Here is a 24,787-nt window from a genome sequence, read left to right as displayed (position 1 = left end):
CCTGTCTGATTTTTGTCCGAAGTTCGTTCACACACACACTCTCTCCTGAGAGCCTAGTCCTCCTGGCTTCAACACCAGCCCCTGCACACTCCCAGTTCCCGCTCTCTACAGCACGGTTCTTTGTCCTGGGAATGTTTTTGGCCCAGAGCTTCAGTTCCTGATTGATAACTGCGTAAGGTTTGCTCTTGTTTTGAGACACAACTCAGGCAGGTGGGAGCTCAGCCTTCAGTCTCCGCTTCTCAGGATTTTCCTGGCAACCATGTGGTGAACTGTCACACTTGCTGCTCTTCTGTTAGGTAGAAAATAGTGTGGTGCATGTCACGTGGCTTGCATACCTCTCTTTAAAATCAATCAATAAATAGGTCGATCGATTGATTGATCACACACACACACACACACACACACACACACACACACACCAGAGGTGGAAGGGAAACCAGGATAAGGATAAGAACCAGATAACTTTCTTCAGGTAAGTGATTGAGCTGTCCCATTCACCGTGGAGAGTGATTAGTCCCGAAGAAATGACACAATATTGTGGAAACAGATGTTAAGTGTTGGAGTCAAAGAGGCTTTGGTTCAAATCTGCTTTGCCACTTTCTCATCATAGAAAGTTCTAGTTACACAGAAGCTCCCTGGCAGTTTAAGGACGTGGGAGTTGAAAAATCAACAACAGATCACCAGAACATTCTTTACAGAATTGCCCAAAGGTGGCATGAACACCTTACAAAGCATAGAGTAAGGACACAGAATTGGACAGTGGTTCTCAGCTGACCCATCCACCTCCCGCAAACCCCCTCAACCTCCCCCCCACCGCAACCCTCTGTGCTTGACAGTGTTTGCAGACATCATCTGGTTACCACAGCTGGGGAATAGGGATTGCTGCTATACGTGGTGGGTAAAAGCCAGAGGGTGTTTCTAAAAACTTTACAAAACATAAAATAGCCCCCAGCAAAGGATTACCTAGCCCCAGATGCCAGTGGTGCTGAGATTGAGTTAGGAGTAGTATTTATTGAATCTGATTGCCCCACTTCATATCCAGTGACTATGCAAGATGAAGTCGTTCTCATCCTCATTTTACAGATGAGAAGATTGGCCTTTGGTGGAGATGAAGAAACTTGCCTTTGGTTATTCAGCTACTTCTAGACAGACCTGGCATTTTGGAGTTGACATGTATGCGTCCAAAGCCTGTGCCCTTTCAGCTGGCCTCCGCAGTGAGCGCACTGCTCTGTCAAGCGGTGGTCACAGCCAGGCAGGTTGAGCACCTGCTTGAGAGGGACGGATAGAGATGCTGGTCTCCGCTGTTTGCACTTTGGAGGTGTCTTCTGAGAATCTCATTCTCGGATTCTTTTCTGAAAGGCGGTTTGTGGTCTCGGCCCCAGAATTACAGTGGCAGGCACATAGTCCTTGGCCACAACCATGAAATCCCTCTGCCTTGTTTGCACCTGTGAGTCTTATCCCTGTTCCTGTCCCAGCACTATCAGCCCAAGGGCTAGGGTTCCAGGGAGGGGCAGCCAGAATGCACCCCCTCCCCCATCTCAGCCACCTTCTAGACCCAGGCAGTCCTTTAACCAACGCAGGTAAATGGGTCCGGCTCATTTTCCTTTGGGAGGTCCGTAGAGGCACAGACGTGGAGAAGGGAAAGAGAGACAGGGGAAGCTGTCACATACTTTTAGAGATTGCAGCTTCATGTCAGCTTGCTGATCAGCGAAATTCTGCTGGTTTCTCAGGTAGAAATTCACAGGTAATCAGTTTCTCTTGGAAAAGGAGACCAGAGAGGTCCACTCAGTGGCTGTCAACCCTGGCCACAGATAAGAATGAGCTGGAGAGCTTTTTTTAGGGGGTAGGTGGGGCCAAGAGAGAATCTTAAGCAGCAACCCCCCCCCCCCCCAGCATGGATTGTGACCTGGGGCTCATTCTCACAACCCTGAGATCTTGATGTGGCCTGAAATCAAGAGTCTGACGCTTAACCAACTGCATCCCCCAGGCGGCCCGCAGCTGGAGAGTTTTTGAAGGACACCTGTGTTTGAGCCCCTCTACCAGAAATTTTGTCTAGGTGAGGGCTGGGTACCTGGGCTCTTTTTTTTTTTTTTTGGACTTCTCAAGAGTTTATAATGTCCAGCCAGGCCTAAAGAACCCCTGGTTAACTCCATGCTTCAGTCCTGCCCGTTCTGCTCAGGAAAACCCAACTCAGGGACCTGTTGACATCATTCTGTCTCTGGAGACTAGAAGGGGCGGGGGCGGGGGGCTGGGTTCTGTGTCCCAGGGTGGCCTCAGTAGCTTGTGTGGAATGGAAGAGGGGCCACAGTCCGGTCTTAAATTCCCATCTGCCAGAACCTTACATTGACATAAAATTTCTCCTCCTCCTTCAGATTTCTTATTTTAAATGGCTTACTCTTAAGCTACATGTTATGTAATCATTTGGGTAATTTCTCCACAAAGCTTGGAAGTTTCCCTCTCCAGACTATGTCTCTCACCAACATTGTTTATAGAAAGGAGGTGATTTTCATTTCCAATTTTCCTTTTTATTTCCATTTCATTGCTGTCTACAAATTCTGTACCCCAGAGGAGGAAGCTCTAAATATTTAATGAGCTTTGAGGGAAACTTTTTAACAAAAAATAACCTAACTAATGGCTTGACATCCTGATAGACGATACACTTGAAACTGTAGTCTCCAAACATTTTTGCTTAGCAAACCTTGTGAAAATTTTGAAAAAGCCGTGTGTCACACATTTTATAAGAAATTTTTTTCTCATACATTTTTTGACACCTGTAATTTGTCAGCAGCTCAGTAAGTTATTAGTCCAGTGATTGCAAGAGATGTAATTTCTCACGTAGCGAGTACTTGAAAAATTTGGAAATTTCGTTTTGTAATTGCAGACATGCTCATTTTATGGAAAATATCTGCCATAAAATTAACAAAATCATTCCTTATTGTTTAAAACAGCTATATGAAGCTTATTCCCTGTCACTAAAAATCTGACTTTATTTAAAAAAATTAAATAAGAGAATTGGGTGGATGAGTGGTAGATAAGCAAGACTTTCCACTCCATGGGCCTGTCACCCAGGCAGTGGTGAAATAATCTGTCTCATGTTCTCGCCACTCTCTTTTCTCCCCCTGGGGCTGTGTGTTTTTCAAAGCCTTCCCTTCACTCTGTGCTTTTATACCCAGCCAGGTGCCTGCTGGTGAGCCTCAGTATGGGTGAGAAGCACATCTTTCTTTGGAAAGCAGGAGGGGGCGGGTTGTGATTTAGGTAAGAGCAGGTTGGAAAGGAAGGGCAGCGGAAGACAGACACTGTTCTCCGATCAGGTTTGGGGAAGAGAACATGTGGAAAGAAGGATGTAGAAAATTATTTCCTTAAAGCCACCCGTGCCCAGGTTTCTGGAAAGTCTTCGTATAGTCCCAGAGGTGTGCGTTCTTCAGTGTACAGAGCTCCACTGTGGAAGATAATGGGGTGGGGTGAGAGGTAGGTAGAAAGAAGAAAAATCACTAGGCTCCCTGTCATTTCGTGTCCTGTCACTTTGCTCATTTCACTTATTTATTAGAATATAGATGAGAGAGAAACATACACAGGAGAGTACACACGACAAAGCCCAGATTATGTTAGAAATTGGCAGGTTGCAAGCACTGAATCTGGCAGGTGTAACCCCGAGGAGAGGGTGGAGTTGACACAGCCGAGCTAACAAAGATTTCCATATCAGAAGGAGGGGAGCCTGTTCAGGGTTTTCTTTAAGACCCGGTGTATGAAGTTAGGGGCTCTATCTTGTGGTGGTAAAGAGCAGGGACTCCAGAGCCAGACTGCGTGGGCTCGCATTCTGGCCACTGCTTACCAGCTCCGTGACCTTGGGCAAGTTTCTTAAGCAGCAGCCGATGGTTTCTGGCACATGATAGGTGAGCCATACATTAGCTTATTAGTCTTTGCAAGTCTTGAAGTTCGTTCCCAGACTGTGGCTGGAGCTCTTCCCCCAGCAGACTTGGAGTCTACTGGCCAGAGACGTGATGGCGGCCAGAGGATGGCCAGTGCGGAAAGGAGACCAACCAGGATCTACCTGGGGTGCCAGAGCTCATGCCAGGGCCGTTTTCATGGAACCTTTATGAAAAGCCAGTTGGTGTCCTGGTGTAAACCTATAGAACCTCTAGTTCGGACTCGCCACTCATTGAAATTCCAAGAGCGAGACCACATTGAGTTTGATGGAGTGTCTTGATGCTTGCTTGAGCACAGTGTGCCATTGGCTAGCCGGGCAGGAAGACGGACTGCTAGCTTCAGATGCCCGGAGATGTGGGAGGAAGAGCTCTCAGCAGGACGCGTGCTAATCAAGCCCAAATCAAACATTGGGCTTCTGGGTACTTAGCTTCCCTTCTCCCCAGTATCCCAATCATTCCTTGACCCTGTTCTGCCTACTAAAGGTGTATGTTGTGAATTTCTTCAGGGTATGGAGGTCTGTTCTTCAGTAGCTGAGTTGGGAGAGAATCCAAGTGTATCCTCACTTTTTTTTTTTCATTTATGCATATACTCTGTTTCTTAAATTGCTTGCAAGAAATTTTGATTTTAAAACTTCTCCAGAGAAATGAGATACTTATCTTGAAAAAATTATTCCAAAATCTTGAGAAAAGATTGAGCTGCAGGATGACACAGCATTTTAAGAAACCGTCCGTGTCCGTGGTGTGGCTGGGCAGCTTTGTGGCAGGTGTCGGGTCACTGTGATGCCAGGCTGTGCCCCAATCCCATGGGAGGTGACGGCCTGTGGCCTCTTCTTCCTTCTGCCGAAGACGGGAACAATTGTAGGGGCATATCTGTTCTCCTTGGTCTGTGTCCCTAAGCTTGTCCTGTATGAAGGGAAAGACCTCTCTGCAAACAGGAGTGTGGAGGAGACCTGCGTGTCTGCGTGTCGCACGGTGTGGGTGATGACACACCGCACCCTGCAGGCAGCTCACTGCCCTTGATGGGACAGCAGCCTGGCCACACCTTCCCCTTTGCGTGGCCACCACCTCCACCATCTTGTGCATTCGCCTTCTGTCACTGAAGTCAAGGTCGTCACTGTCCCTGGTGCTGCTTCGTTCGCCGTGACACTGGGTCCTGAGTGTCCTGGTGGACACTGTGTTAAGGACACAGGGTGTCCGTGACTCATCCCTCATTGCACAGTGACCCGGAGAGTCCGGGGGCAGAATGCTTTCGAGCAGGTGCTGAGCCTTCCAGGCACCTGCACAGTCCAGCCCCTCGGGCTGCCTCATCTGGACAGCTTACCCCCCTCAGCCCTCTTCCTCTCCTGGTGTCTTCTCCTCCAGTCACTTCCCCTTCCAGCACTCAGGGGACGTTTCTAAAATGCAGCCCCTGCCAGTCACACCCCCACCCCACCCCGTACCTTCTCTTCCTCCCCCTGCCACACTCTCCCGTGAGCCTCAGCCCCCTCCTCTGCCTACACACCCCTCCCCTGCTACCCCCCTGCCCCCGATGCCCCCCTGCGAACTCTTCTTCGGGACCCTGCCTAAGATGACCCATGGCAGACGAGTCCCTCCCCCAGTGGTGTTCCTGTGGCGTCTGTTCGTCTGTCTGTGCCTGCAGTATGCAGCGGCAGGTGGGCCATGGGGTCCCGATCGAGGCTTGCCGTGAGCCAGAGATGTGCACCAGTTTCAGAGACGTGGTGAAGAGAATGTAAAAATGCTTCAGTTACACGTTGGAATGATATTTGGGGTGTGCTGGGACAACTACGATACAGTATTAGAATTGTTCCTGTTTTTTACTTTTAGCTCTGACCATTAAGAATTTTCCGAGTTCTCCATGTGGCTCCCATTATGTCTCTGTTGCCCAGGGCTGGTTAGTTTCTCCCTGTAGGGAACAAGGGCACCTTGTCTCTGGAACCTTTAGGATGTCCCATTCTGGGTGTCTCTAGTCCCCGGAGTTCTTCCCCAGAGTTTCCACGTCTAGAGTTGATCGGACCAGAAGTTCAGATCGCCGAGTGCTCCTCGTGCAGGGAGCTGGGATTTCCGGGCCCTGAAGTCTGCTTCCGTGTAGAGCAGGGAGAGGACTGGACCTTGTTGAGCTGCCGCCACCCACGGAGGAAGGAGAGGACGCTGTGCACCTCTCAGCCCCTTCTTGGGACGAGCAGCTGCCTGCAGCCGCTGGGAGTCCCTTTGGGCTCGCACACAAGTGCCGTCTCACAGCCATTGGGACGGGGCAGGGCTGCGCCTCAGTGAAGGCCCGGCCTCTCCGGCTTCAGTCTTCGCCAGCGCTGTGCTGCTGTGCTGTTCACTCCTTCTGTTTCATGTTCTGAATATGGAGCCAAGTGTCCTTTAAAAGGGATAATCTTGGTGCACCTGGGGGGCTCAGTGGGTTAAGCCTCTGCCTTTGTCTCAGATCATGATCCCAGGGTCCTGGGATCCAGCCCCTGGTCGGGCTCTCTGCTCAGCAGGGAGCCTGCTTCCCCCTCTCTCTCTCCCTGCCTCTCTGCATACTTGTCTGTCGGATAAATAAATAAAATCTTTTTAAAAAGGTGGGGGGGATAATCTTCCCCATCACACATTCCTCCAGCATGATTAAATTCTGCCCGCCATCCCAGTGCGATGTCCCAGGAGCCTCTAATGGTCCTGGTCCCGTAGGTTTGCCCCGACTTCTTGCTGACACAGAAGTCTTGTTTGTTGTTGTAAATAAGAGCCGGCGTCTCCAGGACACACCTCACTGTCCCAGTGAAGGCAGGTCTCATCCCTCAACTCAGAAAACTGAGTGGCGGAGGGGCGGGCGATGTGAGAGTCGGCTGTGTTTCTTTGAAAAAATACCTGAACTTGGTTTGGTTTTGTGTTCTGGGGCCTACCTGGTGAGTTCTGGCGAGAGCACGTGCGTTCAAGGAGCATCCCGTGGTGGCACTTTTGGCTTTTTAGTGGGATGCCACGGGACCGTTTGATGAAGGAACTTCTGGGACCTATTTTTGAAGCCATTTACCTTGATGGCCAGAGGCACCTGGGGCTGAAACATTGGATTTTGCAGTGCGTGAGGCGGGTGGAGGCTGGACTCACGCCCTCTGCGGAAGCCACAGCCATTCTGTCCGCGTGGCCAAGGCTGATGTGTGGGGCAAGTGGAGGGAGAAGCAAGCCCGTCTGCCCTTCGTCCTGTGTGCGGTGGCACAGCCGGCTTCACGCTCCGGTGGGGAGTAGACTGCACCCACCACTAAGTGCAGATCGACTCCCAGGTGACTCTCCAGACACGACGCTGTCGAGTTCCGATATTTGTAACATTTTGTCTAAAAGTGTCTGTAAAAGGTTCTGAAGCCATTCATTATTTAGATCATTCAGGCCACATACTTCCCAAGTCACTAAAAATAGAACCCGTTTCCCCCATCGACTGAGTTCTGGTGCCGGACTGCGGGCCGTGTGCTTTGGAAGGAAGGGGCAGATGGGGACGTCGCGTGTAATGGTTCGGTGGGGAAGCAGAGGGTTGGGCTCCTGGGTGCTCAGTCAGCCAAGAGACTGCCTTCTGCTCAGGTCATGATCCCAGGGTCCTGGGATCCAGTCCCACATTGGGCTCTCTGCTCAGCGAAGCCTGCTTTTCCCTCTCTCTGCCTGCCACTCGCCCTGCTTGTGCTCTCTCTCTCTTCCTTTTTCTCTCTGTCAAGTAAATAAATAAAATCTTTTTAAAAAAAAAAAGCCAAGGATTCTTCTTCTGGCTGGGTGTTGTTAGAGCTGTGATGTGTACCTTAGCCCATAACAGGCAAAAACCTAGTCCTGCTCTATCTTTCCTCCCAAATTCTTTTTCTGTAGTTTGTGTTCCGATTCCTCTGTGTGTCTCTTCCATTTGTCCTGAGAAATTCTAAATATAATCTTCCTGGAAGTTGCTGCTTAATAATTTCTAGGATAAAACCCCAGGCAGTTGATGTAGTACCGAATGGTTTCTGCTTAATGTAGTTTGAGAGGCTTTTCAAGTTTTGATTGTGAGACCAAAAATGGAAATTTAGATCATAACTTAGTACACATTCTCAGATGTATGTAACTGAAACGGTTTTCTTGAATCACTGTGTTCATGTGAGGCACTCCTGTTTTCTGTCTCATTCTCCTCAACTTCTAAAAAATGCTTCTCCCGGGCTGCCAGTGGGATTGCAGCTCCTGTGCTCCGGGTGCAGTCGGTTAAGCGTCAGACTCCTGGTGTCGGCTCAGGTCATGAGCTCAAGGTCATGAGCTCAAGCTCGACCTTGGGCTCTGCACCCAGCAGGGAGTCTACTTGAGATTCTCTCTCATTGTCGCTCTCACTTTCTCTCCAATGAATAAGTAAATCTTAAAAAAAAAAAAAAAATCCCCGCCCAGCCGTACCTGCGTGCACCCTTCCCTTTCTGCGGGTGCTTTTCTCCCCACGCAGTGTTCTCTCCCTTCCACTCGCATGTGACACGCAGAGTCCCAGCCCTGTTCTCACTGCAGCCTCTGTGGTACTCATGAGTCACGTTCTTCGATGTGACCTTTAGCTTCTAACCTAAAGACTGAAAGTCTCTGTTGTTTGTGTTCTTTGAGAAGTTGAGTCTCATTTCTTGAGTGAGAGCCACAGAGCCTGGTGTGCGCTTGACGGCCGGCAGCCCCGGCCAGTGTGCGCGGGCAAGTTGGGGAGACGTCCAAGGGCCGTCCTAGAGCTTCACCAGAGCTGTTGTCCTGGTCCCCAGGCTTCAGGTTCCAGTGGCGTTCACATGGGTGGCAGCTTTCCTCTCTGTGGCGATGGCACACACTAGTCCCTTTCCTTTTTATTTAAATGCGGAGAGTTATTTTAAGGGGAGGGAAGGACGGTCTGTAAGATAGTTAATCATCGCGTAGTGGGGACGCTCCCCGGCTGCATCTGGTATAGTTACTTTACGTTTCCAGTAATGGAATATAGATTTTTGCTGCACCTTATCTGACACGTTTCAGGGGCTCCATTTGGCCTTGTCATTACGTTGGAAAATAATTTGGCGGCTTGTCAGAAGGGAACATTTGTAACCGGCACATTTTCAGCCTCTAGAATAGCAGGACAGGTCATGAAGGCTGGGACGGACAGCAGTTTCTTAACACGTTACCGTAGGCACAAGGAATGCCTGTGTTCACTGTACGCGCTGAGACCCGTTTGGCTTTGTACGCTCTTGTAGGTGACTTGCTGCTGGAGGGAGATACCTCATAGTAGAAACAAGGAAAATTGATTAATGTATTTTCATAACATTGGTGTAAAATGTCATCCTGTGGCAGCAGGGACGTCAGGAAGTTGTGCTGGCCTTAACGTTGTCTGTGCGGGGCCCATCGGTGGGCGTCCTGCCAGAGCAGCCCTACCCGGGTGTCCTTGACATGCCCCTGCTTCTCATCTTGCCATAAAGACCACCAGTAGGCCCTCTGAACCCCTCCTAGCTATCTTCTGTGGAACTGAAGACATGTTATAAAATTGGTGTGTTGTCATTAACCTAAACGCTTTATATTTCCTGAAGTTTCTGTGGTTCTGGCAGCAGTGGGCTGGTCTGAAAACGTAGATCTCCCCACACATTCTGTTTGGTGAAACCTTCGTGTAAGCCAGTTTCTTTTAACCTGATGCTGTTCCATACTTTTATTTTACGTTCCGCCTGTTTTCTTTAAAATCTGGTCTTTCTGCGGTCACCCTTGGTGCAAACCAGAGAGAGCCTTCGGTCTGCTCTGTGCACGAGGTTGCTTCATCTTCGGCTATTTTAGAAGCACTGTGTTCTGTTGAGTGAGAAGACCTGTTCATGTCCAAGTGCAGCTGCTGAACCTGACCTCAGGCACGCCAGGGGTTCAGTTACCTGCCTGCCTGAGGAAAGCAGAGTCCGGATAGGAGACACTGTGACAGAGAATGCCCCACATGGGCATTTTCATAGGACTCCACCCAGTCCTGTCACACTGCTCTCATCACAGTCCCTTCCCGTCCACGTCATACGGAGCCAGTGTCCCAGGGAGAAGCCCAGAGCTGGTGCACAGCCATGCCTTCCCACTGGTTACTGAGCCATAGGATGGAGTACTCATTTGTAGCCTGGACTCTAGAACCAGCCCCCCCAAACAGGGCTACCTTGGAGAGGTCCCACACCTCTCTGGTCTCTAGGTTCTGTGAAATGAGCACCATCGAAGTGAGACTAAGTGGCCCGAGCACAGCACCTGCTTCACTCCTGTAGCCCTTGAGTGAGTGGCAGGTGCCTGGGTTAGAACTCTGACAACCTCTCCCCAGCAGCAGAACGTGGGTAGTGGGTGTTTTGTAAGTTTTTATTAAGATGCATTGAGGTTAATAACTGAGGAGTAGCATTTCAGAGATGGGAGGGTATGGAACTCCTTTAGGTAATAAGCCCATCTTCTTCTGATATGTTTTTCCTTCATTGGTGGCAGCAGGGGACGGGGGCAGGTGGCAGTACCACTAGTTACGTAGATGTCCAACTTACTGTTTGTAGTCAGCACATCTCTGGTTTTTGATCTTGGAGTTAACTACCATCCCCACTAGCTACATTAAATCAGTCAAATGGAAAGTGGGAATGCCCCCCATCACTTTGGCTGGTGACTCTGCTGACAGCTGCTGTTTCAGATCTACAGCATTAATCGGCACCTGTAGCTTCGTGTTAGATGTGGTACCTCCGTGGTGGGTTTTAGCAGGTGCAGCCAGGAAAATAAAAGGAAGGAGAATCCCGTCGGGAGGATTGAGGCTAGTCTCATGCTTCTTGTACACCCGGCCATTGGTAGCTGATTTTTCACTGTCCTCAGTGCATCACTGAGAGGAGGCAGGTAGCTTTCTAGCTAATAGGATTTTTTTTAACTACCTAAAAGGCAGTCCTAAGCTTGCAGCAGATCATTCCAGTGAATCTCATTCGTATTTCCCAGATGCTGCTTTATAAATGCAAGAAGAGAGGTTTTTCAAGTACATTTAAAAAGTAGTTTGTGTAAATTAGAGAATTCCTCAGTAAACCAGGGAAGAGTGAAAATAAGAGCCCAGGGTTTGGGGTTAGGAGGTCTGGATTCTCTCCTGAGCTTTCAGGCTGGCTGTGGGACAGGTCGGATCACAGAACTTCCCGAGCTTTTAGGCATTTGAATGTGGTAGAAGCAACTATGTGTGTTTATGTAAGGGTAACAGACTTACACCCTGGGGTCACCTGAGTGTCAGAAGCTCTGACACAGGCACCCTGCAGCAGGGCGTAGAGGCAGCAAGACCTGTCGGATGCCCTTTGGTCCAGGCCGGTGACCCCAGAAATCTGAGTTACGACTTCCCAGGGGACTCCCAGAGTCTGGAAGGGGACTTGTGACCTCCTTCAAGTGAATGTCATCCAAGTCTGTGTGGTAGCACAGAGGCAGGAAGAAGTATGTTTCGCCCAGAAATTAACCAGCAAACTAATCCATGAACTTGGATTCCAAAGTAGCGTACTTATAAGATTGAAAGTTTGAGGGCCCCCCCCTTTTTTTTGGTGAGAAGTAATTTCTAAGATTTATTAATCACTAGATTACTTCACTTGCCCTGGACTCTCAGCTCTCAGGAAGCTCTTTACAGCACCTAATAAACACTAGGGTGTTCCCAACATTCCATTACTGTCTTCCCTATAAAGTGGGCCACCTGCAACCCCAAGCCCTGTGTGGTCCTGAGTGTCCCTTCCCTTACGGAAGGCATGCTCCCCCGTTCCAAGACTTGATTTGTTTCCATTCAGTTGGGTAGCAGCCGCCCTCCAGGGCTGCCGACTGTCACCACACAACACTGTGACAGTACCCGGGACTTAGGTGGCATCTTTCATCCGTGACTTAGGCAGAAATGTCGTATTAAAGAAACACTAAACATTTTTAAGATTATTGATACTCAGTGGAGAGATGGGGACACTGACTCTTCGCTTTCTTCTCCACAGACACGGGACGACTTCCTGGGACAGGTGGACATACCTCTCAGTCATCTCCCGGTAAGGACCGTCAGCCTGTTTTGTGGGGCATGCTGGGAGCAGTGCTTTCCGATTGTTTCCGGTTGGGTGTATTTCAGAGGAGTATTTCCTCAAGGCGGCTTCAGAGCAGGCTGAAACGTAGAGCATGTGCTCAGGCCTCTGTCCCTTTCTAGAAAGTGGTCCTCTCAGGGGGACAGGAGAGAGCTTAATTATGGAAAACCCGGCGTCTCTAAATCATCCACGTATCCCTGTCTGCGTCACCAGCCACCGCCTCTTCTGGCCTTCTTTTGTCACATCATGGAGCAGCTCCCTTTCTCCGTCACACCCTCCTCCTCTGCATGGAATGTCTTTACTTTCAGATTCATCCTTCGGGTCTGATCAGACATTCATTCCCGTTGTCTAGAATTACACGTGTGTTTCTCGGGTTACAGCCATACAAGCGAGTGCTTCCCAGATTCGAGTGTGTGGCTTTGCTCGGGCAGCATGGAGCCACAAGTGACAAGTTCACTCACTGTTCTCAGTGAACTTGTCAGCTGCAAGCACCCATTCCAACTTGAGAAGTTACCCTGAGTTAGCGGACAAGGTGTTGCTACTGTTCCTACCTGCTCAGATGAGTAGCAGAGTTTGGGGGGCTTTTGACCAATAACTGGGCGAAAGGTGTCTTCCGCGTGCCCCAGAGGCAGTGTAGGGAGGAGGGGAGACAGGACTCGGAGGCCTTGGTGGAAGGCGGACCAGCTCAGGGTTTTCACTTTGTCCCGTTTCCCATCCTGGCCCTTCTTCCTCTGGGCATCACAAAGTGACTCAAGTAGCGTCACCTAGGGGAGGGTGAGTCCACCGCTTCTGCCTTTCAAGGGCATTTTATTAATTTTTTTAATGCTTCTTGTGAGCGAATAGCTGAAGTAGTCTATAAACTAAAATGACTTAAACCACCTCGGGGAAGTCTGCCGCTGGGCTGAAATCATGGCTCTTACCGTATCTTACGTACCAGGGACGACTGTGTCTTTCCCAGGAAGCTCAGATGTGTCGTGAAGGCATGGGACAGCAAGCAGCGGGTTCTTGCTTACTCAGGGGAGCTGTTAAGGAAGAAAGGTTTCCAGCACATTCCCTTCCAAAAAATCGGAAGCAAAACTGATACCATTAAAATATTTTTGTTTCTGTCTAAAAACCCGAAGTTCCAAGGTACGCATGGAGGTAGACAGTGTGTGCGCGAGACCGGCTCCATGAGCCGTCAGAAACCTCGTTGAGCGGATATGGAAGTCCCAGTGTTGGCGACACACACCTCCGTGTCCGTGGGTCTTCTGTTTCTGCTCTTCAGGTCGAAGCTGTCATCTCACATTTTGAGGCAGTGAGGGTTGGCCAGTTCTTTTGTGGGTCTCCCTAACCAGCCACCCTTTTCCCGGACATAAAAACCGACCTCGGTCAAGGCAGATGATGTACTAATAGTCTCTGAGAGGCGCGAGTGGGATCTGTCAGGCAACCCGCTCCGACAGTCCCGGGTTTGAGCGAGTGAGTGCACGTTGGTTTTGAAAGGTTGGGCGGAAGGCGCACCTGGGTGGCTCAGTGGGTTAGAGCCTCTGCCTTAGGCTCAGTTCGTGATTTCAGGGTCCTGCGATTGAGGCCCGCATCAGGCTCTGCTCAGCTCTGCTTCCCTTCCTCTCTCTCTGCCTGCTTCTGATCTGTCAAATAAATAAATAAAATCTTTTTTAAAAAAAAGAAAGGTTGGGCCGGACTCACGGAGGACAGAGCAGTGTTGCTCTCCAGAGACAGAGGCCGTAGAGGGAACAGTGCAGCTTCGTGTTCGGGTGGAGGCAAGAGTGAGCTTTCAGCAGAGGAAGCGGTGATGGGGCTGGAAGCTGGAGTAGAAAGCGGCCAGTGAAAGCAAGTAGCCGGTGAGTGCCTGAGAACGTCAGCGAGGGAGGACCATGACCTTGCGGGGAGTGCAGCAGTCTCCGGACTGACGGACTGACGATGGGCTGGCTTTCTGGGCCGCCGAAGTCCGGGAAGTGGGCCACAGAGGAAGCGGGAGTGGACCCCGGGTGCACCTTCGTCTAACACGCGGCGGTGAGGCGCAGCGAGCGTATTCTGAGTGCACGCAGCTCTTTGGGCTCCGGATTCGAGGGGCTGCCATGTGGAAGGCTGATGGTACGTGAGGGGAGCTCATGGGAAAACCACACAGTGTCCTTACATTTTGGGGAACACAAGTGTGGCCGGGAGAAACGGATGTCAGCATTTGATTGTGTTTGGTGGAGTCAGGGGTGGTCGCTCTTGATAGCTACATGACCATCGTCGAGGCAGATCATTTATGGCCTAGAGAGGCAGTTTTTGTCCACATCGTCAAAGTTTAGGTAAAAGAGATTAGGGAAATTGTCTCCTTAGCAGTGAGGAAGGACAGGGAGTGCAGTAACGGAGTACCGTGGTGGTGAATTTGCCGTTCCTGAGCCAGGCAAGCCTTTTCGAGGTTGGAGGTGTCTGGGCTTTGATTATTAACCTCATGCAGCCCTGTGAGCTGAGGGAGGTGGCGCTCCTCCACAGCTGTTTGCTCTCGGACATGATCCAGGGTCCGCGGGGGGTGGGGTGGGGTGGGGGGGTGTCCAGGCAAGCAGCTTCCTCCACCCCCACCCCCCTGCAGCCCGGCGTTGTCAGTCGTGACAGCAGCCATGTGCGCTGGCTGAGCCTTTGAAATGAAGCCGATATGGCTACGGAGCTGAATTTATAATATTTGTTTCAGTTTATCATTCATTTATCATTATTTCAGGTTCATTAATTAAAATTTAAATTTAAAAACTTTGCCACATGTGGCAAATGGCACCATATTGAATGGCACATGCGAAGGTGAGACTGAGTACCCTGGCTTGGGTAAAAAGTATGATTCTGGATTCCCCTTTCCTCAGATAATAATTCCAGCTGTTAGAGGGGTGCCCAAACCCCCACTGGTTTTACATAGTGATTTATTATTTGTTTTTTTACCCCCTACCTGAGGCTTTTTTTTTTTTTTTTAAGCTCTACAAGTCAGATATACTAAGAAAATTTAATTTAGGTCATAATAAAAAGCCCAGATGTTTGAAATTATAGAAATTTTAAAAATATTTTTTTGTTATTATTTGAAATCCATATTAACAAAATACCTAATTGCATTTGCATTCATGTGCATGTGTGCGGACAGACACACTTATTTTAAGGCATTTTATTTTATGACTTTTTTTTTTTAAGATTTTATTTATTTGACATACAGAGATCACAAGTAGAGAGGCAGGCAGAGAGAGAGAGGAGGAAGCAGGCTCCCTGCTCAGCAGAGAGCCCCATGCGGGGCTCGATCCCATGACCCTGAGATCATGACCTGAGCCACCCAGATGCCCCTATTTTAGGACATTTTAAACCAAGAATGAGGCATTATCTTATTGCCACAAGATAGCATGAACTTTTATTTCTTTTAAAAATAAATCCTCCCTGTCTTGATTCTGGTCTAAGATATTGCCTTAATTTAAATGAAGCCCTTTTCTAAGTCAGGAGCTTCATGGAGAAGATCCAGGACAGCAGAACTAAACTCAGTGTAATCTCTTGTGATTTTTAACATTATTTTTGATAATTTAAATCCTATTTTGTGTTTCGTGTATGTTTGAAAAATAACTATTTTAGGCCTAGCAATTGATTTGAGTCCACTGAAGAACCTTCATTCCTTGATGAAATTGTAGAGGTGTGTTGGCTCTGTTGGCGAGGGGATATTGGTGTTGCCGTGTAAAACCTTTTAGGATCTTAGGAGTGGCTTGCCTAAGCTGTCTATACTAGGCAGCTCTCATTTGACCGACACCGCTTCCCCACCCCGCCCCCCCGGAAGTCTGGAGGGTCAGAGCGACCCTTCCACTGGCGCCCGTGGGAAGTCACAAACGCCTCAGCATCTTGGACCTGGTGCACGAGGGTCCTCCCTGGCCCCCTGCCTGGCATCAGGTCCCTGGACTGTGGCCTCGCTGGACCCTGTGGGCTGGTGCGAGGGGCTGAGTTGGCATTCTGCCAGGGTGACAAGTGACGGAGGCACTCGAGAGAGGCAGGGCGGCAAGGCGCACCCCGCGGGCCAGTGTCACCACCTCAGTGCACCACCACAGTGGCCAGAGGAGGCCTGTGTCAGCTCTGTCCTTGTCCCCTAACCAGGAAAGAGGAAGGGTTGTTCATCTGGAAGGAAGTTACCTTGTTTCCCGTTCCGATGGTGGAACCCTCCGTGCTTTATACCCCTCAGATGCTCCCGGAGGGGGAAGCAAGTCCTTTTGGACCTGGGATTTACTTTTCATCCTTCCTCAGCCCTTAGAGTCCAGCTTTATTCCTGGAAGAAAACATGGAAAGGAAACAGGACCCGGGAGCTCGGGACGGGAGGGACGTCTATGTCCTTTGCTCCCATTCTAGATGAGCCACTCGTCTTTCATACTTCTTGTCCGTTTTACTTACTTTTGAGGGCAGGAGTGAGGAAGAGGAGCGGGGGCGACAGGAGAGGGTAGATAAGGTTGGTGGATCTGAGAATTCAGAAAACATCAGTTCATGTTCACGGGAGTCTCCGAAGGTCAGGCTTTAAAAGATCTCCAGAATTGTTGGTCCAGACCTGGGGGATGGGCGAGTTGCCTTGGTGACCTTAATAAGGTAGTAATCCTTTTCACCTGTAAAAGGAGGGCGGGTGCAGAGAGGACCCCGGGTGTCCATCCTGCTCTGGGAGGCCACATCGTCACTGCCCCATGGCTCAGTGAGCAGAGGCACAGATCACCAAGATAACATGCGCGTCACCGGGGAGACTCAGGCCGCAGGGCTCGCTGGAGGCGTGCAGAGGCGGGGAGACTCGGTAATTTAGGAAGGTTCCCCTCCCAGCCTGACATCGGTATGGCAGCCAAGTTTGTTTGTTCCCACACGGGGGGGGGGGGGGGGGGGGGCGGGGGGGGGTGCGCTTGGGTCAGCTCAGCTGTAACCCGGCTGCGAGGCCTGATTGCGCTTCAGCTACCGTTTTTCCATCTGCTTCTGAACTGCGGTGTCATGGTGTTGAAAAAGTTCATGACTTTCATGTCACTTTTTATGACTTCCAAGTTTTATGACTTGCCTTTACTAGTTACTTAGAGGCACAATAGCTCCGAGGCTGGTACTCACAGCAGAAGGACATCTTCTGGCAGGTGCTTCCCTCTTTCACTTCTGCGATTTTCCTGGACTTTTCCTTCCGTCGTGCCTCTCCTGTCCTGTGAGCCCCCAGTCCCCCCCACCACCCCACTCCATTCAGCTACGAAATCTCTTGTCCATGGGAAACAGGCCAGGGTGGAGAGAGCTCTTCTAGAACATCGGTTTCTCCTGTTGTCGTCAGGTGCTCCTCGGAGCTCTCAGGGTAGCATTTGGATTTCAGTTCTCTAGAACGAAGCGCTGTCACAGTGGTGGCGTTGTTCCGGGTGCCTTGGCCGTACTTGGACCTAACTCAGATGATGAGCACCTCTTTTCTTTTTACAGCTGGTCGCAGGGTAATGGTTCCTTCTCGTGTGTGTAGAATTCAGTGTCCCAGAGCGTAGAGGGGCCTGACACCATTTGTCCACGCCCTGTGTTTGACAGAGGAGGTTACCTGCGCCCAGACAGGGAGGTGACTCGCCCAGTGATAGTAGGTTGGCAGTGCTGCTCGGCCACACCCTGTGTCTGCAGCCTGGATCTGTGAGGTCAGGGTTCTGGGGGTGCGCGAAGGGGGGTCCAGTGTCAGGCTTGTGTGCTGTTGGTGGTTGCATCCCGGTTTGGCGTCTAGGGTCCCGGGAAGTCTGCTCGCTTGCATTTGCCCACAGAGCTGTTCTGCTCGCAGTGATGGCGGTTCTTCAAGGTGGAAGAGCTGTCTGTCCAAAAGGTGTTCTTGGGAACGTGCGGTGCCCCGGAACAGGAGGCAGCTGTGTGTTGGAGATGGTTTCTAACCACTGCTGTCCTGGGAATCTCCACGGGGCTTTTTTCCAGCCAGTAGGATCTGGTAGGACCCTGAGTAATGCCAGAAAGAGTCCTGTCACTCTTAAGGCGGTCACCATCTTGTTCGCATGCAAGTATTTCCATGGAGGTGAATTTTCATTATTTTTTTTAAAGATCTTATTTATTTATTGGAGAGAGGAAGAGAGAGCATGAGAGGGGAGAATGTCAGAGGGAGAAGCAGACTCCCCACGGAGCTGGGAGCCCAGTATGGGGCTCGATGCCAGGACTCCGGGATCATGACCTGAGCTCAAGGCAGTGGCTTAACCAACAGAGCCACCCAGGCGCCCTGAATTTTCATTATCTAATGCCCTGCCTTTTATTGGAGAACATGGAGGTGACAGTATTCACAGGTGACAGGAGAATGAGAATTAGCTGCTGGGGACAAATGGCCAGCGTGTGTGAAGTGTGCTGGGCGCCCTTGCAAGGACTTCATCAAACCGACTCAGTTGCTTGATTCACAACAACTCTGAGATCCTGTTACGGCCCCAGTTTTTAGATGAGGTCACTGAAGCACAGAGTGGTAAGGGACTTGCCCTTGGCCGCATGGCTCTGCCAGTAGCGAGGCCAGGACACAGACCCGGGAAGTCTGCCTCTTATCTGTGCGGTGTTGGGCATTTGAACTATGGAGTTGTGTGGACAGGGTCACTTTCAGGGGAGTCTCTGCAAGCTCTGTGCTTTCCTCTGCTCACTGGCTCTTGTGCTCTCTGCTGACCCCAGACCCCCTCATGCCTGCTAAGGATCCTGTAGTTTGGTTCGTGCAGGATCTTGTAGCCAATTTTCCCAGCTTGAGCTATCCTTCCTGCCGGTGGTCCACCTGTCCACACTTGCCCGTTCATCTCCATGTGGACCGCACATCCCCGGACCATTTTGATCCGCAAGTTGAGAATCAGCCCCTGCCCTCCACCCCAGGTCCCGCGGAATGTGATCTCTCCACATGGGTGAATCTGTTCCACCTTAAGTTTAAGTTACTCATTGCTGCCACGGTCCCTGTTACACATCCTTGTTACTCTCAGGGCAGGCACCAGGTGGTAGCCACACCTGGTAGTCTTTCCATGGGTATTGTTCTAAAACTAGTTGTGGTTAAATAAATGAGAAAAGGAAGAAATGCAGTAGTATTCTGATTAATGGGTTTTCCATAAGAAGTGGTATATATTTGGAAACCCTTTTCTTTAGAAAATGTTTCCACAATGTCTAGCAGGACCACCTTAAAGTGGACCTCTCGGAGAGTATAACTGACTTCCTTCAGCAACAGTGACTTTTCATGGCTTTGATCAGATGAACCAGTCAGCTGCTCATACAAGTTCCTGCTTCGTGCCAGGCAGTGTTTCTGCCACCAGCGATTTATTGGTGAGCAAATCCAGGTCTCCGATCTCGTGAGCTTAATTCTGAGATTGATAGATGACAAATTAGTAAATAAGTGAATAAGATAATTTCAGAGGGCACAAGGGGGGAAGGTAACCGGGATGCTCTGATAGAGGGTGGTAAGGGGAGCTGGTGGTGGCAGTTAGGATGCAGTGTCTGCGCATATGACCGGGGATCTCACACCTGGGTTCTGGAGTGGAGCCCGCTGAGGCCATTTGGAAGCAGAGCTGTCCAGCAGAAGGACCAAAGGCAGGATCGGACATGATGTGCACCAGGAGAGATGAGGCCAGGATCCTTGGAGCAAGGGGCAAATGGACAGGCTGGTTCACAGTGGCGTTACAAGTAGTTAAGAGCCAGGTTATGTTTAATCTTGTAGGACATACAGGAGAGAATGTTCAGTTTATTGTAAGCAGAGTGGAAAGCGATTAGAGTTTAATGTAGGGAATGACACAAGGTATTTTGGGTATAAATATATACATGCATCCCTCCGATACAAATCAGTACATCATGATACCATGGTTTGTCTCTTTCACTACAAAAGTAAATATTTTACCTTATTTTAAAGAGCCTAGGCATTTGAGGCTTTGCTACATACAGTATTTAAAAATTAATGAAATAATAACATTTATTTTTCCAACTTCCTTCTTGCTCTGACCAGTGAATTCGGCACAATGAATACTGATTTCTTTAAAAAATATCACAGTTACCTTTCCTAGCTTCATGAAATACGCACCAGCAAGAGGCTGATTAACGGCGCTATCTCGAATGGTCTCCATGGAGCGGATAGTCTTAATCAGTTATCTTGGGCTAATGATATGATACTCCAGTGTTAAATGTAAAGCAAAATTGCCTTCACAGGCATATTTTCCTGTTAATTCCATTTTTAGGTTTCTTGGATCACAGGGACAGGAAGGCACCAGTGACCACTGGTTCTCCAGAATTAACGAGCATTGAGATGGAGGCCTGCACCCTGTGGTTAGAAATTAGACTTGGCAGTGACGACTGTAATTTTGTCATTTGTCTAAGGCGGGGGTTGGCTCCTAAAAATGGGTGTTGATAGTGACATCTAGTGGATCTTGGGTAAAGGTTTGTGACCTATAAAATAATTCACTGTCAACTACTGGGTGAGGAACCAACCCCGTTTTTACCTTCCCATGTTCTAAAACACCGGCGTGTGTTCTCTGTGACCCATTTTGGTGTATCTAAAATACAACAGTATCAAGAGTTTTGAAACTTACTCTTTCTTCCTATAGACAGAAGATCCAACCATGGAGCGACCCTATACGTTTAAGGATTTTCTCCTTAGACCAAGAAGGTGAGGCTTCGGGGTGCAGGTGTCCTTCGTGCTTCGGTCATTGGTTTTCTCTGAGGAAGACTTCGCATTCTTTTCGTTTTGTGTCTTTTTTTTAAAGTCATCATAAATACGAAAGGTATAACCAAGTCATGTCCTTTATAACCAATTCTCTTCCGTTACGCAGTCATAAATCTCGAGTTAAGGGATTTTTGCGATTGAAAATGGCCTATATGCCGAAAAACGGAGGTCAGGATGAGGAAAACAGTGAGCAGAGAGATGACATGGAGGTAAGTTGCAGAGCTGCAGGCCTTCCTCTGTTTTCTTTGCCCAAGATCGTGTAATATTTCATGTAAGACTTTATAATTTAAGGAAATAAAACTGGATAAAACTTAACTATAGAAAAACGTACCTGGGTCTTTGAATCTGTGATCCTCTGCTGATGTTGTTGGCTGCACTTAAAAATAAATAAATTTAAAAAATAAGCTTCTCATTTTATGTCACAGCACTCATAATGGAGGAGGCTTCTCTTGACAAAATGCTGTGCCCACATTTTGTGGCTGGCCCCTAGCCTGTGTGAAACTCGGCTCACCCTGTTTCATGCTCTTATTTCTTTGGACTTGAGCTCGTTGTCAATTTCCTCAGAGTGCTTGGAATTGCTTCAAAGCGGATGAAATGATTTAGAAAAGCTCTTCCGGGTTTCTTATGTGTTTGGCCCACAGGTGATGCATTAGGAAAGCTCTCCTCTAGATAAGCCATTTTGGAAGTGGCCGTCCAGAGGAATTTTTCTTGCCTCCTGGCGTGGCTAGCTGCCTTTCGTAACTCCCTGGTCCCATGCCTAGATCGCGGGGCCCACCTTCCCCGTGCATGCTTCAGACAGTGCTGTTGCATTAGACAGATTTTCCTGTTGTTCTGAAAATGTACATGTAACGGGGCCTCTCTGGGGCTTACTTGCACATCTGTTTGCAGCTGTGGCATATACGTGATATGTGAATTATGTGTTACGGGCACGTTATCGGAACCCTCTCCAGGCCAAGTGGTCACATTTCCGGGCCGTGTTTGACTTGTGCATGTGCTCTCTATGGGGAGGAGCGAAGCGGGTGGTGGGCATGGACGTATGAACGTTAAGATTTCATGAGCACATCGGCCGATTTTTATCTCAAATCCGGGGAATTTTTTACACTCTTGTAGCTTTCCAACTGCACTAACCCGTGAATGAGTTTAATTTTCCAGTGACTTTACTAGGGGATGTTAGGAGGGAATACTTAATGCCTAAAATATGTGTTGCAAAAATGTAACTCATGACTCTGGTACCATGAAGCCTGTCGATGGGGCAAGCAGCAAGGGGGGAGGGCCTCAGTGGAAAGCTGCTCCTGGGCTTCTGCTCTCGTGCTCATACTCAGTGCAGAGTGGGAGCCTTCCAGGCTTCTGGAGTTGGTCATGGTGCCATCCTGCCTGGGGAGTGATAGAGCCTGGGCCTCCTGGCCCCCTGGCCCCCTGGCCCCCTGTGCCGTGATCTCCGGTAGAGCACACACGTGGTACGGCTCATCGCCCCGGCTCCCTCTTACCTTATGGGGGCGTCAAAAAGACAGCAGTGGTAACGTGACCCATGTCCCTGGCATGGTTCTGCACAGCCCTGTGGAGGCCTTCAGGTCAGAGTAAACCCGTCTGCGGAAAGAACATACGGGAATCAACACACTGTGTACGTATTCAAAGCTGTGTTGCTCTGTACAGTGCAGTCATGTTCAAAGGCAGCACAATTAATTGGTCATTGCTCAGAATTATTTTTTGAGACTCTTCTAGAATTGATCCCCCCCCCCCTTTTGAGACGGTCTTCGCATGTGGCTCATGAAGCCACTGAACAAGCCAGAGTGCCAAGGAGCAAGGAAGGGCCCAGAGCACCCCATGATTGTTTCTCCTCACGTCCACGGGGCCCACCTCAACGATCTTCATTTGCTTTTATTCCACAGCATGGCTGGGAGGTCGTGGACTCCAGTGACTCGGCCTCTCAGCACCAGGAGGAGCTCCCTCCCCCGCCACTGCCCCCCGGCTGGGAAGAGAAGGTGGACAATCTCGGTCGGACCTACTACGTCAACCACAACAACCGGACCACTCAGTGGCACCGACCAAGCCTGATGTGAGTACCGTCCCGTGGACGGGAACCGGGTCAGAGGGGGGAGCGAGGTAGCTCCTTGGGGCAAGTAGAGTGATTAGTCTTGGATCAGAGAAGGTGTGTGGTCTTACCGGGAGCCCGTCAGAATTCACTTGTGCTAGAGAAGCACCTCTTGCCTTTGTTTCGTGTTCACCTGTTCTGAGTATGAACTAGTTCACTTTGTATGTCGTTTACTGTAGGCTCGTGAAATCGAGGTTATTTTTCCTAAGTGTGTCTTAAAGGTGGTGGCGCTTTCACCTCCCTCGTCGTCCTCTTTCCTGACTAACCCGCAACGGAAGACAGCAGGCAGATAGGCTGTGCGACGTTCTCTGAAGTTTTGGGGTTTTTACTCCCTTTAATTATTTGATTTGGGAACACAACTTATTTTTTTCCTTTTTGGGAAATTTGTAAATCACCCCCTTGATCTCACTAGACACTTTCGGGAGGGTTGCTAGCTCAGAGTTAGTCGTTACTGTTTATTCTGTTCCCTCACCAGCCTCTGGGATGTAGTGAGTTGATTACTGTTTTGTTCACACAGCAATATCGTATTTGAAGGTACAAAATAAACACTAGTTAAACCTTAGCTGCATTAAAAAAGGATTTGAAGCAGCTTACTTTTAAATCATGGTATGCAGCAAGACCAAAAACTGTTACTGTACAATAAAAAGCAAAGCAAAATATTAAAGGAAGGAAAAGGAAAAACTTACTTTGAAGATTTGAGCTCCCTAGCAGCCAAGACAAGGAGGGTAATTGAGTTATATAATTTTCAATATATAATAAAAACAAGTATATTAAGTGACATCATTCTCTCTTTAACCCAGACTCTGAAATAAATTTGCTCATGATGGTTTTTAAACAACTGTATTAGCCGTGTGATGGGTGGTGGTGTCAGTAAGCCTCTTACCTTTAGATGTTCCAGAGAGATTCTGCTTATGACCCCATGTGGGTTGGGAAGGTAGCCAAGAAGTCTGGTCCAGGTTTCGTTTAAGTTGTAGATGAATCCGGTCCTTCCTGAGCCCCCCGGTGGGTTCCTGTGCAGATCAGTTGTCTTGGGTCAGCCCTCGACCAGCTCCTCATTCACAGGACAGTGTCAGCATCCGAACAGCCAAATGATGAGCTCTTCTTCTGTTGTGATTTTTTTTTTCCCATAGAAATACAAGTGGAAATGGTTTAGTTAATTCTTTCCTTTTTATTTTTTACTATTTCCCTTGGCTCAATCACCATTGCTATTGTGAAACCGTTTTAAGCCATTTGACTATTGGACACCCCGCCTCATCAGCTTGGTTTCATGTCATGATCGGGAATCTTGAATCAAGAATCTCAGTAGCCATACCCTATGGAAGGGGCCATTATCTTCCTTTGCTGAACATCACTGGACACATACCATTCTGTGGACCAGAGTGTCCTATGACCTCTGTAGAAAAGTGACCACTGGCAGCTCACAAAGAAATAATTAATGGCCATACATACGTGTAATAAATACTCCCCTTCGTTATAATCAAGCAGAATGAATGAAGTCTGTTATTTTTGATATAAGTGGAAATCTTTGCTTTCTCTGCCTCCCAGAGTTGTGAGACTCTGATGAGGAAGTTCCTGAGAAAAGACTTCGGATGTTTCTGTAAGCATACCACCATGGTGGCAATGTCCCAGAGAACTAAACCAAAGCAGAAGAGATCATTTCTGCTGGGCTGGCTCATCCGTTGTCCAGAGGGACATGGGAAAAATGCAGCTCTTCATCCAAGGTCAGGTTCACATGTAGTTTAGGGAGTGGTCAGTGGCGTGACTGGGACCCCATCCCTGAGGCAGCTCTGCCAAAGAGGGTGAACCAGGAAGGATGTCAGCAGAGCCCAGGTGGGGCCCAGGGCGTGCGTCCTCTCCAGTGGGTGTGGCTTCTAGAAAACAAGAGAAGAGTTAGTTTCCACAGTAACCTCTTCATCCTGTCTGAACTGTTTCAGGAATTTGAGGTGCTCTCTCCTTAACTTCACTTGGTTTGGCCAGAAACCCTCAAGCCTTCCAGAATTATTTTAAAGTACTGTTCTGATTAAAAAATAACTACTTTCATAATTCAGTGTTTACAGAATACTGCCAACACTCTTGGGGAGAAAATTGATATTAAGTGTCTTTATTTTTTTTAATTTTTAAATTTCATTTGTTTTTTAAGATTTTTATT

At 49.0% G+C, this 24,787-nt stretch overlaps 1 protein-coding gene and 1 long non-coding RNA gene across 7 annotated transcripts in view; one reads left to right on the top strand and one right to left on the bottom strand.

Moving 5' to 3' along the window:
- The window catches only part of NEDD4L (NEDD4 like E3 ubiquitin protein ligase), a 327,498-nt gene that overhangs the window by 240,922 nt on the left and 61,789 nt on the right, over positions 1-24,787 (top strand). For all 6 annotated transcript variants that reach the window (XM_032310031.1, XM_032310032.1, XM_032310035.1 and 3 more), the window contains 4 exons: positions 11,822-11,872; positions 20,428-20,489; positions 20,653-20,755; positions 22,436-22,602. In XM_032310031.1, coding sequence (XP_032165922.1) covers positions 11,822-11,872; positions 20,428-20,489; positions 20,653-20,755; positions 22,436-22,602 — 383 coding nt within the window. The remainder of the gene's footprint in view (positions 1-11,821; positions 11,873-20,427; positions 20,490-20,652; positions 20,756-22,435; positions 22,603-24,787) is intronic.
- Positions 19,305-24,505, bottom strand: LOC116571737. The gene is made up of 3 exons (XR_004277968.1): positions 23,522-24,505; positions 22,034-22,133; positions 19,305-19,543 (listed from the first exon to the last, which is right to left on the bottom strand). It is a non-coding gene; the product is annotated as an uncharacterized LOC116571737 (long non-coding RNA).

This window comes from Mustela erminea, chromosome 13 (genome assembly GCF_009829155.1).
Source record: "Mustela erminea isolate mMusErm1 chromosome 13, mMusErm1.Pri, whole genome shotgun sequence".
Classification (NCBI taxonomy): domain Eukaryota; kingdom Metazoa; phylum Chordata; class Mammalia; order Carnivora; family Mustelidae; genus Mustela; species Mustela erminea.
The sequence above is the reverse complement of the archived record's forward strand: the minus strand, read 5'-3'. Positions and strand labels throughout refer to the sequence as shown.